Source organism: Vombatus ursinus, unplaced genomic scaffold, assembly GCF_900497805.2.
Source record: "Vombatus ursinus unplaced genomic scaffold, bare-nosed wombat genome assembly UNPS02014803.1, whole genome shotgun sequence".
In the NCBI taxonomy this organism is placed as follows: Eukaryota; Metazoa; Chordata; class Mammalia; order Diprotodontia; family Vombatidae; genus Vombatus; species Vombatus ursinus.
In genome coordinates this window covers 3,148,470-3,165,108 of record NW_020954581.1, presented here as the reverse complement: position 1 = coordinate 3,165,108, position 16,639 = coordinate 3,148,470, and the positions used below count along the sequence as shown (strand labels likewise).

Genomic DNA, 16,639 nt, shown 5'->3' with positions numbered 1-16,639 from the left:
GAAGGGAAACTACACTCCCCTATCACTTTCTCTCTCCCTCTCTGAATGTGGACAAATTGTCGGCAAGATATGATTGGTCTGGTCTAAGTTTAGACCGCCAGAACCAACAGACAACAAAGATGCAAGCTAGGACCAGCTCTAGCAAAAATGGCAACCATCTACCTAAGTTAACTATAGAGTTGCCTGGTTCCCCTCACTTACTTCTTTAACCTGCAGTGCTGTGGTAACAAGCTCTATATAACCAGTATTGGGACACCTCCCTCCCTTTTAAAAACATCAGAAAGACTTAGCAATAACTCGGCCTACATTATCCTACTACTGGTGGGGAGGCAGTTACAAAGCCAAGGGGATTGTTAATAGTCCTGTCCTGTAGACCACAACTTCTTTGACTCCCCTCCTTCACCAGCTTCTCGGTCTCTCACCCTGGGGGCCCCGGCCACTTTGGGCTCTGCCAGCTGAGCTTCCCCCTCTCTTGCCCCAAACTGGACTTTGTACCTTACTTCCTGACCTTTTCCAAACCCCACCCCCCCCACCTCCAACCCCCTCCATTAGAATCTAAGCTCTGTGAGGGCAATGCTCATCTTCTTTCTTTGTATTTGTATTCCCAGCATTCATCACGGTGCCTGGCACATAGTAAGCACTTAATAAATGCTTTATCAGTTCAGTTCAATTTAACAAAGGTCTTAACTCCTCCTCCTCAGCACCGCCATTCCTCCCAAAAATAAAAAAGCCACAGTGCATTATTAATAACAGCGGGATGTATTATGCCACACCTGGGATGTGAAGGAAAGGTTTCAGTGAAGCTATCTCTCACTCTATGAAGCCCCAGGTTGTGAGCAGGCAGGCGGGCAGGCAGGCAGGCTGACATTCACTTTGGGAAAGAGCAAAAGCACCTGGTGGTAAATCTCTAAACAAGTACTTGTCATTATTCTAAATTTCTAAACATGTAAAACATATTGAAGAGTTAACTGCAGCTCAGCTTTCCTCCTGCTCACAGGTGTGATTCCTATCACAACAAATCACTCTCTTACCCTAAACACCATGTTGTGAAGTCTTCCTTTTCCCTCTGTCTTGACATCCAATCAAATGCCGAGTGAGAGCAGCTCAACCTTCACAGTCTCTTCCCTATCTTCTCCCTTCTTCCCACTCCTATTGCTCCAGAACCTTAGTACAGGCCCTCACTACCTTTCCATACATTGTGGACTGAGATGTGGTAGGAAGCTCAGAGACCACCCAGTCTAATCCTTTCATTAGATACATCTAATAGCCTGGAAATTCATCACCCTGCCTCCTATCTCTCCCATTTCCAACCCACCCACCCTTTACACATCTCAAAAAGTAATCTTCCTAACACACAAGTCAGATCATATCCTTCCTCTGTCCTGCAAACCTCAGGGGCTTTCTAATGCCGATAGGACAATAAAATACCAGCTCTTTAGCCTGATGTTCAAGGCCCTTCCAAATCTGGTCCCAATATACTTTGCTGAAGATTTGGAAGATAAACTAATTTGGCCCATACCTGAGAATGAAAGCCCTCTTCTGTGTACATGACAAATGGTCCTCCACTCTCTCCTGGAAGACCTCCAGTGATGGCAAAGTCTTGGGGATATCCATTACCCTTTAGAGGGGCTCTAATTGTCAGGAAAGTTTTCCTTATAAGCAACCAAAATCTGACCTTGTCATTCTAATCACTATTCCTGGTTCTGCCTCCTTAGACCAACAAAGCAAGTCCCTCTTCTATCTGATCATGCCTGATAACCACGGGGGTCCCAGGGCTCTGACCTGTGCCCCTTTCCTTCTCCTTCTAGACTATTTAATTTGTTGATTTCATCAGCTCCCAAGGAGTCAACTATCATGGTTATGCTGAGGTTTCTAAAATCTGTCTAATCCAGACCTAACCTCTCTCCTGACCTCAGTCCCATATCTCCAAGTGCCTATTAGACATCTTGAACTGGATGTCCTGCAGATATCTTAAAATAAATATATCCAAAACTGAACTCATTATCTTTTCCCCCACTCTCTTCCCTGATTGTCCTAGTTGTCCAGGTTCACAACCCCAGTTCCTCATTCTCTCTCCCTCCCTCCATATTCAATCTATTGCCAAGGCTTACTGATTCTCCCACTGTAGCATTCCTCATATATATCCTCTTCGCTTCTCTGTCCCTGGCACCACCCCAGGGCAGGCCCTCATCAACTCACACCTAGACTACTGGACTCTTGGTTGGTTTCCCTGCCCAAAGTCTCTCCCATCTCCAGTCCATCCTCCAGTCAGATGCCAAAGCAATCTTCCCAAAGTGTAGGTAACCATGTCACCCTCATAGTCAATAAAATCCAATGGCTCCCTATCACCTCCAGGATCCTCTGTCGTTCAAAGCCCTTCATAGCCTGCCCATTCCAACCTTTCCAGGTTTCTTATACCTTGCAGCCTCCCCTCTACCCCCATGTACTCTGTGATCCAATGACACTGACCTCCTTGTTGTTTCTCACAGAAAACGCTCCATTTCCCACCTCTGGACATTTTCTCAGGCTGACCTCCATGTCTGGAACACTATCTCTTGGCTTCCTGGGCTTCCTTCAAGTCCCATTTCAAACTCCATTCTCTAGAAGAAGCCTTTCCTGATCCATCTTAATGCAAGGGCCTTCCTTCTGTTAATTTATCCCACATACATCTTGTTTGTACATAATTGTTTTTATGTTATCTATCCCCATTAAACAGTGAGCTCCTTGAGAGCAGAGACTGACTTCTGCCGTTCTTTGCATCCCCAGTGCTTAGCACATTATCTGACACAAAGCACTTAATATATGTTTACTGACTACTGAAATACTTGAATGTTATTGTGTGCCCACAGTCAATGTTCTCTTCACCAGGTAAACAGCGCCAGGTCCTTTAACCAATCTTCTAGGATGTGGTCATATTCATCCAGATGCCAACTGCTGTCCCATTGGTCTATTCTGCTCCTTCTGCTTATGGTATGTCCTTCCAAAGCCCCTGTTCAATCAGGAGGCCCTTCTCACCCCATTCATGTCAGTGATGCTCATGTCGTTGGGTTTCAAGCTCATAGTCACCACACTTGGGATCTATTTATTTACCTCGTTCTGAAGCCACCTGACTGTACCATCCCCACCTCATACCTGAGAGATTTGGTGAAATAACTTGGCCAAATACAGTTATACTAAGTTTATGATATTTCCTTAATTAGCCTAATGCTTCTGTCAAATAAAGTTAGCCTTGTATAGCGTCTTCTCGACTAAGTTATAAGATCCAGTATTCACCACCCAGCCCTAAAATACTCTAGAGCTTTTCCACTAATCAGCCAAGCTTCCCATTCTACTATCTGAGAAATCCACTTCATCTCCCCTTTTTTAAAAATTGGGATAACATTTGCCAAAATTCAATTTAACCAACATTTGCTAGGCATTGACTGTTCTGAGCAAGCTTTGCTACTTCACCAACTTCATAACTCTACCTGTCCAAATCCCATCACTTACTGTTCCCTCATCTGAACCACCCTCTCCTTCCTCTACTTATGCACCCCCAGAGACCCCTTTTAGATGATACTGACTCCTCCCACATCCCTGATTCCTGAAATCCTATTGGTGTAGCTCAGGCACCATCTCTTCCATGAAACTGCTCCTGAATCCTCTAGCTAAAGAATCCCTCCCTTGTTAATGTTCTTATCTGCTTGACCTCACCTCTGTCCTTGGTAATATCCTAAGTTACATTATAGTTATTTGCCTACATATCTCATCATCACCATTAGATTTTAAGTTTCTCAAAAGAAGAGACTACAGTTTATTTGTTCACGTTTGCATCCCTGGCACTTATTTCTCACTGTTCTTTGCAAATGGTAAACACTTAATACATGCTTAGGCAATTAAGTTGTTGACTGTGACTTCACAAAATAAGAAAAGAAGAAAGAAATGCAAGGAACAACAAAGCAGGCTCAGTTAAACTTTCTGTACCTCTTCCTCTGACTATTCATTCAGCATCACAGCAAACTTTGCACTGTCGCTGAATGAGAGCAAAGATACAAAGTGATGGCAATCTTCATTCACAGAAATTCATCCCCTTGTCATGACTGGAGACCACTCTATCTCCTCATTCAGCTTCCAACATGCACATTCAAGTGACGATCACAAAGGACTGACTTTCCAACAAGATGATCTTTATCTTTGTTGACTAATGAGTAAACTGGTCAGTTGACCACCATTTAATAAGTATCTTCCAGGGAGAGGGGTGTGTGTGTGTGTGTGTGTGTGTATTTTTTTTACTAGAATAATGCCATCAACTCCCTTGCCCCTTTTTCCCTCTAGGTACATCATAAAGACTCAAACCCCGCTAAGATATAAATGACACCTCAGAACATGACCTAAAGTTATCACAGAGCTGTGTCAAACTCCAGCTTATTAAAAGGAATTACAGAAGATGAAATGATGTCCTGTATTGATGGCCCACAGCACAGAAGCCCCATCAATGACATAATCATAAGACAAAATGCCATGCTGCCATGCACGTTCTGGTCATGAACATGGAGGGTTGGAGATGCTAGCCAAAGGGTTCTGTTTCCCTCTTAGTCAAGAAAGAGCTGAAGGGTAAGAGCATACTGTACATTACTCACCTTCCGTTGTTTTACAGAATCCAATTTTATGAGCCAGTATGAAGCCACCTTGGGTTTATGATATTTCCAGTTATCCATGATCTGTATTTGGGAAGAAAAACAAAATGAAGTGCAACCCATCATTCCCCCCAAAAACAATCCCCCAAAGTGAGTGCTGAGATCAAAACTAACAGTTTGTGAGTTGAAAACTCAGTATTATCATCAGGCAACGAAGAAGGCTTATCTCTGTATACCCAACATTCACAATTGCTTCTCAGAGCAGTAAGAGTGCACAGACCTCTTCTCAGCAGCTGACAAACACCTCAAATCACAGGATAATGAAGTAAAAGAGTTGGTAGAATTAAGACATTTCTGGAGTTAGAAGGGACTTCAGAAAATCACCGGTCCCTGAGGTCCAGAGAGGTCAGGTTATCTGCCTAAAGTCACATAGATTGTCAAAGGCAGTGAGGAGTAGAATTTGGGACTCTTGACTCAACACTCTTTGACCACAGCCTTTTTAAACTAAAATGCTGACCCTATAGTCAGGAAGACTTGAATTCAAACCTGGCCTCTGCCTCTTATTAGCTTACTAACTGTATGGCCCTGGGCAAGTCACTTAACCTGTCAAACGCAGTTTCCTGATCTTTAAAATAGGAATGATAATAATAGTACCTACCTCACAGAGTTGTTGTGAGGACCAATCTACGTAAAACATTTTGCTAACTGAAAGTGCTACATAAATGTCAGTGATAAGCTATTTTTAGCTATCAGGGAGTCAGATTGTCTTAGAAATGGTATTACACTTTCCATATGCAATTGGGAAAGCATTTTGTAAATCACAAACTTGCTATGATGTTTACCAGTCTCTGCTAGGGACAATATTATGATTGAATTTAATTTCTGAACTAAGTTCCAGAAGTTGGGGTACTGAAACATCCAGTTGTACCACATGGAAATAAAGATCAGGTCAGCTAAATCTGAATGTGTACATGTGGACACAGACACATGGACACAGACACACACGTACACACACCGAGATACTTCTGTGGCTTGGGAATGCTACTGTGACTTACGGCTCTAGGGATGTATATTTACAGCACAGTCAGATTACCCAGAAACAAAAGTGTATCTCTTATTCAAGTTGTCAACTCTTCATAGACAAGGAAAGCAGATTTGCTTGAGAAACAGTTACATGTAACTCATGTGTTACGAGTACAATTCTTGCCTTCACTTAGAAAAGAAATCTGCATAACAATAACATAACAATAAGAGTGAACAAACAGGAATTCATTGTCACTGTTTTCAATCCAGTAGGATGCCTTAATACAAGTGCAAAATATTTTAGGCATAGTAAAGACTGCTGTTGTTCAGTCATTTCAGTCATGTCTGAATCTTCATGACCCCACTTGGGGATTTCTTGGCAAAGATACTAGAGTGGTTTGCCATTTCCTTCTCCAGCTCATTTTACAGATGAGAAAAACTGACAGGAACAGAGTTAAGTGACTTGCCCAGCATCACACTTCTATTAAATGTCTGAAGTTGGATTTGAACTCAGACCTTCCTGACTCCAGGCCCGGCACTCTATCTACTTTGGCACCTAACTGCCCCAAAAAAGATTATACTCTTAGTTATAAAATTATTAAACATTTTTCATAAATACTCTAATAATTTAATGATAAAGATTAGGCTCTTTATTAAATTATTAAAAATTAAGCTCATTGGCTCTTAGAGCATCAGTTTCTACTGTGAAAAAAAATTTAAACACAGAAACCTTTTTTTTCCCCCTTTTCAACAACAAGGTAATTGAAAGAGGTTGGAATTAATGTTAGGAAATGTCAAAACCAATACCAAACCCACGCAGTTGTTAGATTAATGTTGGCCACTGGGTGGCACCCTTACCCCATAAAAGAAAATCTTCCAAGGCCAAGAGGAAAAATATTTTTTTCTACCAGTAAACAACTTAAGTAAGTTAATAAAAGTACATGCTTGAAAAGAACACTTTGATACCTTATTTACACAGTAAGTGGTACGACTCTGACGAGGGAAAATGATTTCTCGCTAAAGCCCTTTGGACCCCCTCTCCCCTCTGTCTGTGTTATTAGCAGGCACTGACTTGCCTTTCCAAAGCAGCAGCCCTGCTGATGGACTCAATGTTCTAGAAAGGACTAGAAAAGCACATCCCAGGGCTAGTTTTCCTACAGGTGCTCTGTGTGATTTAAAAACAGGTCACCTGGTGGCTCTACTATTTTTATAAGATAAACACCTTGAAGCTAAGTAAGCCATCCCTGCTACTTGATTAAAGCTGGTTCTTTGTTTTTCTGGCACTCCCCCTGCCCCATGCAGTTTCTTCTCATCTTTTCCGATAAGTCGTGCCCAGACAACCCAACAGTCTGCATCTTGTGGCTCTTTTAATACTGTTAGGATGGTGAGGTCCTCCTTGGCTGTCCCATCTATGGCCTCTCTCTCACACCCCATGCCTGGTGCCCCCCTAGTCCAATCACACAGGTGCTGGGTGATGTTATCTTTTATCCTGCTGCTTACGCCCTCTGTCCTTCCAAGCCTAGAACTCTCCCCTTCCTTCATCCCTGCCTCCTGACTTCCCTGGCTTCCTTCAAGTCCCAGCTAAAATCCTTCTATAAGCCTTTCCTCATCTCCCTTAATTCTAGTGCCTTCCCTCAGTTGATTATCTGCAGTCTATCCTGTCTTGATCTGGTTTGTGCAAGGTTGTTTTCATGCTTTCTGCCCCATTAGGCTACAAAGCTCTCTCTTTTGCCTTCATGCCCCCAGTACTTAGCCCAGTGCCAGGCACGGAGTAAGCACTTAATAAATGCTTACTCATTGACTGATAGTTACTCTTTGGATTACTTATAGTTTTATTCTTCTGAAATCAGTGTGTCCCTTGATTTACAGGTAGAGAAATCACCCAAGATTCTACTGGCATTAAAGAGATCAGTATTTGCAAAAATGGGCACTTGGGATTAGTGAAAGAACAGTGTTGTTTCTCTAATTCCATTTCTAACCACATGTACTTGATTTAAAAATAAATTAAGTTCTTCAAACTCACTCTTCAATTTCATTAGGCCAGCTTTAAAGATGGTTCCCTTTACAACATTAAATGTCAAGAAAATGCTTGGAATTCAGAATAAGACTTAGAACACCTTGGATCCACGCAATGCCTTCATCCAATGAGATCAGAGAGTCTTAGTAACAACCTTCCCCAAAAGACAAATGCAGTCACTAAGGGGAGGAACACTGGAATCAACAGAATTGTCAAGCTAGGAGGGACTGCAGAAATCAGTGGAGGTATTTACAGAAAGACAACTTTCTATTCTTAGTCAACACTGACTATATTAGTTACTTATAAGGGTTTTTTCTTTCTTGACCACTACTATCCTCTACACTAGCCCCAACTTCTCCCCTTGCTCCTGCAGTAAAAATTCTGGATTTTCTCTTCTTTTAGTATGTTTAATGTTTCGTTTTTACATGGCTTTTTATGCCTATTTTTAAAAATTTTCTATCTTCAAAATATTCACCCAGTAAGGTTTAATGAAAGAAGTTTTAGAGTCAGAGATCATGAGTTCGAATTCTGACACTGCCACTTACTCTCCTGGGACCTCGGACAAGTCAGCAATTAACCTCTCTGAGCCTTCGTTTCTTCATATATAAAATGAAAGACTGGACTAAGTGACGGCAAAGGGGACGTCCCTTCCAACTCTCAAAAGGAAGTGATTTTTCTCAAACACAGATATGACAATTTCCTTCCCTTCCAGGGTACAATATCAACTCCTGTTTGGTTTTTAAAGCCCTTTATAACCTGATCACAGCCCATTTTTGCAGGCTTTGTAGCAAAGACCCCTCTCCCCCAATATGTGCTCATGCTACCTGTCCCCTCATTCTCCCTCATCTGTCCCCTTTTGAGACTCAGCTCAAAACCTACCTTCTTTGACCCCACCAGCTGCTGAGGTTCCCCCCACTAAAAACTCCACCTTCTCTTAATTTCCCACATGTGCCAGACACACACCTGTATGCATGTGCTGTTAAAAACCAACACTCTTTGAGAGCAGGGTTATTCTCCCCTTTTGTCTTTCTATCCCCAGCACCTAGAACAGTACTTGGCACAGACAACTTGCTTAATCAAATGCCTGTGGATTGATTGATTGAGAAGTCGAGGAGATCTTTGTGGCATGTTTACCAAGATTATCTCATCAAATCCCAACTTATATTTTCTTTCATAAATACACTGCAGAAAATTTTTTTTTACCAGACAGTTAACAATTCTTTGTGATCTATTAGAAGAAAAAAGCATTAGTTAGTGTTCCTTATACTTGAAGTTTCTGGAACTCAGCCCCACAGCTCACAGTGAGGCAGCTATTTCTGTGTGCTATGTCTATCACCTAGCAGCCCACCACTGGGCAGGCACTGGTAACCCTGAGAACAGTGCTAAAGGGCCCGAGGCTAAGGATGCTTTGGCTACATCACTCACTTACATCTTCAATGATCCGCTCTGATTCTTCATCTGTTTTCCCTGGGAACCTGATCTTCATGTCTCGAAGAATAAACAAGGTCTGCCTTGTAAATTCTTCTTCCTCTTCTTTCGTTCTCAGGTGCTGCAAAGGATCAGTCTTTAATTCAAAGAAAGACAGAGATTTGGAAGTTTTATTTTGCTCTGATGGGAAAGATGTTTTTGGGTAAAAAGATTTACTTTTAAAAACTGCAGCAACTAAATGAAAAAGGGAAAACAATCATTTACTGTGGTGGAGGAAAAAATGGAAGTTAGCAGTAATAACTTGGAGACATCACCAAAGAGCACACACACAGTCTGGTGATGGACTGTCTGTAGGCAAGGCAAGCCTGACATTAAAATGGTGGTGATGTCAGAGTGCCTTTCACACACCAAAGAAACCTGAACTCAGTCACCAAAAGCAGGGTGGGTGGGGGGGGGGAAGCTCTTAAACATTTTCCCCTTGTCAACTTCATTGTGCACACATGCTTCTGGTATTTCTTCTTGGTTAGAAAAATGATTATTCATTGATAACTGGGTCAACTTTAATCACTGCTATATCTTGACTCTTCATTCAATAACAAGGCCTTTCATGTAAAAATCCCCAAACTGCCAGATTCCACTTCTAGAAGAGGATAATCCCAGGGCAGCAAAGTATACCACGCTTACCGCAGGGTGCTTAGAAAAACTCAAAGGAAAATGTATGCCTATGGGCAAAATAAATTCTGTGAAACTTTTTAACAATAATTCTCTGAGACTGAGTGGTGGATGAAAAAAAGGTTGTTTTTGACATACAAGGTACAGCATGAACAACACTCAGTTTATAGGCAGTATTCTCTCTCTAAGGGAGCTTAGTAACAGGTGATAAATCTTTTGAGACTTAAACAATTAATACTATCTTGTAATATCTGCATGGAAGAAGGGCAGTAAATATTTTCCCAGCCTTAAAGGAGATAGAGAAATGATAAAAACAAAAACATTAAACTGGAGTATTTTCAATACCATAACACTACTGCACAAGCAGCAATTTAAAAACCCAACCCAAGGGCCTGGTTACAATGTTAGCCTCAGGCTCTATCACTCAAGACTACATTAGAAGGTTCTTTCTGTTCTTCCGGTAACTAAGTTGGGTGAAGTCCAAGACTGAGCAGCGTCAGGCCCAATTCTGAGCTGTCATGGCTTATGTTATATGGTAGCTCCACTGTATGAATGGAGTATCTCAGGATCAGCACTGCCTCTAATTTGGGTCCTTTTTACTGCACAAATTCAGATTAGAGAATTCTATTTCTTATGCTATGAAAAAGGATAAAGTAGTTACTTACCACTGGAGTCTCGTGGTGATCCATGCCAGTAGGTTGGGGTAAACTCCTCAAGGAAGAGGAAGAACGGTTTAGAGACTGAGACCTGACCCCAGAAGCTGGACGTGAGACTGAGATCATTTGCCTGGCAGAAAAAGGGCGGTGGTCAATCATGGATGGATTCGCTGAGATGGAGCGAGGACAACTGACAGAGCGCCTGATGGAGCCTGTGGAGAAGGACCTGCATTAGATCCCTGCAGCACCAATGGAAAGATCCAAGGGCAGTTTCTCTCAGACAGACAAAATATAAGGCAGGAAACTAAGAGTGGCCAAAGAGTCCGTGGTACCGTGGACATTAACAGCAAATAGGATGGTAAGCCATGTGCTTCATTGTGAGAACTAGAGTCTTGTTCTAAAAGGAAAGTCCACCTGAGAAGGCTGTGAAGAAATGAAATGCCACAAGCCATGAATGAATGAAAACTTCCAAAGAATCACAGCCCTGGAGAATTGGAAGGGATACTTCAGGGTTCCTGGGTTGAATCCATATCAAAATGAAATCTCTAGTTTCACTACTAAATTAGAATCTCACCTCATATTAACAGAATAGTAACGCTAGCTAATGTGGCACTTCAAAGTTCACAAAGCTCCTTTCTGAAAACTACCTGCAGTTATTATCCTCATTTTTTTTACGTGGAAGAAACTAAGGCAGATAGCGATTAAGTGACTTGCCCAAGGTCACATAATTTTTACATGTTTGAGGCCAGATTGAATTCATGTTCCTAATTCCAATTCCAACACTCTCTCCACTGTGACACTACTCATCTTTGTATCTCCTGTTTTGCCTAGTGCATTACCTAACGCATGAGGTACTCAAGGAAAATCTATTGAACTGAAATGAATGCATATGAAAGCTGATGGAATTTCCTTCATTAGCTATAAAAATTTAAAAAACTTTATAAAAAGGAATGAATTATACATACATAGATAGATAGACATATATATATATATATATATATTATATATATATATACACAGAGAGAGAGAGAGATCTTTAAAGTGGTTCCCCTTCAAATGGTGTCCTTTGGACATATAACATATCTGATTTACCTTTCAAAGATTCTGTGGGATAAAAAATGCATATACCCAATATACAAGGGGAAAAAGCATTCCTGATTCTAAGAAGAGGTCCACAGGCTTCACCATACTGATGAATAGTTGGTTAAGAACCCCTAATCTCATTAAGATTCTAGGCATATTTCCAGTTCTAAGAGAAAAATGCCACACTTCCTCCTCTCCCCACCAATTATTATATGGCTTTTTAGTTTCCTAAGTACATTCTAGATTATGGGATAGCAAATTTCAAAGAGTCCTGATGAAGCATCATTAAGGATCCCATGGATTAGTATCATATTCAGTAATGCAAATCCTAAGGAGGGATTGTAGATGGAATGATCTCATTAATGGAATGTTAAAGACACAAAAAAATATGAATGGCCCAAAAGGATCAATGTTTCGTGTGCACAAAAAGATGCCAATGAATACAGAGTTTTTTTTTAATTATGCATAAAAGATGGAGCAAGACCCATAAAAAGAGACTGCTAAAGCTCAAAATGAGTTGAGATGGTGAAGCAACCTAAGGACAACTGAAGGTGTGGGTTTGTTTTTGTTGTTATTGTTTTTTAGCACTGTACTGGGACGGGGGAAAGACAATGTTCCAAGAGGGGATATGGCTACTGTTTGGGATAAATAGGATGGTGATAACTTACAACAGAGAGAAGGCAGAGATACTTAGGTCTGATTTTCCTTTTTGAGCAGTGCCATGACTAAACAGATCAGGAGAATGTAGCAAATGAAGTTTACAGCAATTTTAGTGAAGCATTTAAATATTTTGTGCCATTCTTGTGTAAAAAGATGGAGATGTGAGCTTGACCCCAATACCACTTGGTGGATTTTGGGACTAGATGAATGGCAGCAGTCAAAAAGAAGTCATCAATGGTGCCATGTTAACTTGGAAAAGGAGTGATGAATGGAGGTGACTGGGACCGGGGTTTTTAAAGTTTTATTAGTGACCTGCATAAAAGCAGAGAAGGAACCTTCAACAACCATGTAGACATCACAAAGATCTAAGGCAGAGCCAATTCATCAGATGCCAGAGTATAAATCCTGCATGGCATACTTACTAGGTATGTGTGATGATACCCTGAACAAGTCACTTAACCTCTCTTAGACTCAGGTTCCTCATTTGTAAAATGGAATTATTCCCCCCATGGTCACATAAACAGAAGTCAGAAATAAGACTTAAACCCATGAGGAAATTCAATAGGGATAAACATAAAATCTAATACTTGGGTTCAAAAAGCTCAGCTTCACAAATATAAGATGAGGGAGACATGGCTGGAGAGCAGTTTATATGAGAAATATTTGGGAATTTTAATGGACTACAAGTGTTATATGTGTCAACAATAGGCTACAGTCAAAAACATGCTGTAGCCAAAAATCTAATGAGCCCTTAGCTGCACTAAAATGCTTAGATTCCAGGAGAAAGAGAGGGTAAGCCCACTGGACATTTTTCGATGGTCATACGATTATCTGTGGTACCGTGTTCCATTCTCAGTACCACGGATTAAGGGTGGCTACTGATCAGCTGGAGGACATCCAGAGGAAGGAAACCATCATGTTAAAGGGAATGTAGTCCATGCCATAAGAAGCTCCAGTTGAAAGGAGAGGTATTCAGCCTGAGAAGCCTCAGTTGTCATCAAGTATTGGAAATCACTTCAAGGGGAAGAGGAATTAGGTTTGTTCTGTTTGTTTTCCCAAGGGAAAAGTGCAGAGAAGCAAATCTAGGTCTGAATTTAGGAAAAACTTAACAATCAAGGCTAAACCAAAGTGGAGTGGGCTGCCTTGGAAAGCAGGGGATTCCACATCACTGGAAGGCTTCAAGCAGAGGCTGGATGACTGCAGCATCAATTCCTTTCCAGATATGGGTAGACGTCATGGCCTGTAATGTCCCTTACAACTTTAAGAATCTATAATTATGGTAACATTTCAATTGCAGGGAAGAAAAGCTATGGGAGGTGGGGAGGCATAACAATGGCTGCTCTGCATCTGAGAGACTCTCCATTCACATGTGATACCGCCTACAGTTAACAATACTTCTCTCAAGGCAAGTTGCTTGGCTGATTCAATCTCTTACAACATTAAGTGTCTACTATCTACAAGACACTGCTAGGCACTGGGAAAATAAAGAGAAAAAAATCCCTGCCCTCAAACAACTTACATTCTCAGGATTACACTGTGCATGTACCCCAAAAAGAAAAAAAATTCCTCTAGATAAGCTCATTGGGCACACATCTTTGGCATGTGCCTGTTTGAGAGGAGGTAGGGGTAGGGAAGGGCAGTAGCCCTACCCTGAGAAGATACACAGACATGTGTGCTAAGTAGATACATCAATATTTGGTTGAACCAACTCACCAGAAGTGGAATTTGTATATGCAAATTGAAAAATGATGAAAAACTACTTAAACACTTCTTTTCTATGACCCTCTTTTATCAGGGCACAGTATATTCCAATGGGGGTGGGAGGGATATAAATATAGTAGGTCTAAGCTCCTCCAACTGGTTCTATTAAGCATATACAGTGCTTGTGAATCAGATGGTTTTCTATCTGCCATTTGCATTCATTCCTGAGAGAAAGTAAAGAAGCCTGTTTACCATGTTCTTCAGGTTAGATATAAGATATAAGACAAAGCACAAGATAAGGAGACATCCTTCACTCTATTTTCCAAGGATCATAAAAAGAAAATATGATTAACAGAGGGAGAAAGCATACATTAGGAGAGTCTTCAGAAGACAAGAATTATACTGAGAAGATGTGAAAAACAATACCCATATTATATTTTAATATACCCATTTGTCTGACCACAGTGTACAAGTTTCTTGGTCTGAGAAGAGTTTCTGAGATAACATTACATTATCTCTGAGATCGTTCCAGAACCAGTAATTTTTGCCCTGACCATCCTTCATCCACATCCCTCCCCCATCAGTCAACGTTGCCAGGGAGTAGATAGCATTATCTGGGGCAGGGGGAGGCAGAAGAGATTGATTAGTTATGGGTAGAGAAGTTTTGGCTTCCAAAACATAAAAGAAGAAACAGTATGAAATAAACTTCCTGGAAAAGACAACTCATATGGGGACATATCCAAAGTATCCAGGAACACTCTAAGAAGCAAAGGATTAAATAGCTTCCAAACCACAATTAATTATTGAACGAAAAAAAATGCTGAAGTGGAGAGCACACAACATCCACTCTTATAAAGAGGGTTAGCTTTAAACAGAGAAAGAATAGGAAATTATTTACATAGTCCCTGTCTCATCTGAAGGCCAATCAATGAAAAGATCTCTGACCACGAAATTTCCTCCACAAGGTCTGCCATTGTGTCTGATACTTTCACATTACTCAGTCTTTTAGATTAATGCAAACATTATCTCAGGGAAACACTACACCAAAGTGTTATTGGCCATGCAGTTCCTGGGTGTTCAAATGAGCAGCTAGCCATCTTATCAAGTCCTGAAATAGGGTGAATAACTTTTGATATGAAAGAAGGGATCAGAAAAAATCCTAAACATGGGAAAACCATCCAAAAGAGGTCACAGGAATCAAGATGGCAAGGCAAAAAACCAGGGGACCCTAAAAGGAAGAGACAACTATAAAGCTGAGGATTCAGAGTCACCAAACTGCCTACAACCTCACATTTCTGCTGAGGACTAGCATTTGTCACGGATACACAAATCAACATACCTAGAATCAATGAGAGAATGCATGTTGGCATGTGGGAGAAAGCAGATGAATGATGAGGCAGACAGAACAAGGGGTGCTAAGGGGGTTAGAGAAGATGTATGGGTGGCTGGGTGAGTATAGTCAGCAAATCAACTGCCAGACACCAGCATAGGCCAGACTTGATCAAAAACACCCATTTCAAACAAGGGGCCTTAGCACGTCCATGGGCCACTCACAACAGAACCACGCTTTTGAACTAAAAACTCATCACCTGAGGAGGGAGAGATCTTGGAAAGGATGGACAAAGAAGGAGGCCGAGGCCCCATGAAGTCATGCCACTCACCGCAGGTCTTCATGGGGCGGGAGTTGGATGCACATCTCCTTCCATTTAGAACGACTGCTCTCTCTGCTCCCCTCTGATGGAAGCCGGTAGGGGGTAGAGGGGTTGAGTTTTTTTTTAAGTCCTCAACTCACTGGCTCTTTCTTAAACTAAAATTCATCAACTTACTGGGCTGTGGAGTAAATTTCCACTTGCAGGCATCAAAGTCATAGGTGACTTTCTTCTCGCCGAAAGCGCCTGAGAACTCTTCTCGCTCGGTTTCTTCAGATTCAGAGGATTCCTCGGTACTTTCATAACTGCTTTCACTACTGTAATTCTTTTGCTTTTTCAATATTTGTGCACTTTCAGGCATGGAGTGCAGAGGCTAAAATAAAGAAATTACAGCAGTGTTAACGGATTAAAAGTTAGAGCAGATACTGGTGACACAATAAGCTGGTCATCCGAATTCTCCCTTTTTCCATGGAATGGACAAAACTAGTTTAGGGTGCCAAGGGTGTTCACAACTGCCATAAGTTATTTGACAAAAAAATCAAATGACTCTGTTCAGAGACACGTTCCTAGGACCATGGGATTGACCATGGAGAACTCGTGGAGGTAGGGACCTCAGACACCATTCTGGTCCAACCCCCTCATTTTACACACACATGTCCTGAGGGCCAGGAAGAAGAATGAGGCCCAGGGCAGCAAAGACAGCAGATATCAGAGGTAGGCTCTGAACTCCAGTCCTCTGTAGTCTTTCCACTGTTCCACACTGCCTCCATGCTCACCCTCTCACCTGAGGACCCCAACCCAAATGGCTATTATTAAGATTTTTATTTATTGGGATTTATTTTATGTATTGAGATTTTAGATGAGGTGTCACTTGTGAACAACAGTCAAAGTCTAGGGATGAAGAGAGCTGAGTGGCTAAAATCAAAGGTAAGAAGGGCCAAAGCAAAGGCAAAAAAAACTTATGAGATGAAAAGTATAATTCTGGAAGATGGGACCACCTCTGTTCTTCATGATGCTGGAAGGACTCTCAACTGTAAGCTCAAAGATATGCATTCCTGTGACATCATTAATTAGTAATACTTAAGCAATAACACACACACACACACACACACACACACACACACACACACACAC

The 16,639-nt window shown here is 41.4% G+C and overlaps 1 protein-coding gene across 1 annotated transcript in view; it reads right to left on the bottom strand.

The window, feature by feature from the left end:
• Nucleotides 1-16,639, bottom strand: part of TTLL7 (tubulin tyrosine ligase like 7) — a 116,928-nt gene that overhangs the window by 26,186 nt on the left and 74,103 nt on the right. The window contains exons 14-17 of the mRNA XM_027873967.1: nt 15,683-15,878; nt 10,422-10,624; nt 9,086-9,220; nt 4,620-4,700 (exon numbers count right to left, since the gene is read on the bottom strand). Coding sequence (XP_027729768.1) covers nt 4,620-4,700; nt 9,086-9,220; nt 10,422-10,624; nt 15,683-15,878 — 615 coding nt within the window. The remainder of the gene's footprint in view (nt 1-4,619; nt 4,701-9,085; nt 9,221-10,421; nt 10,625-15,682; nt 15,879-16,639) is intronic.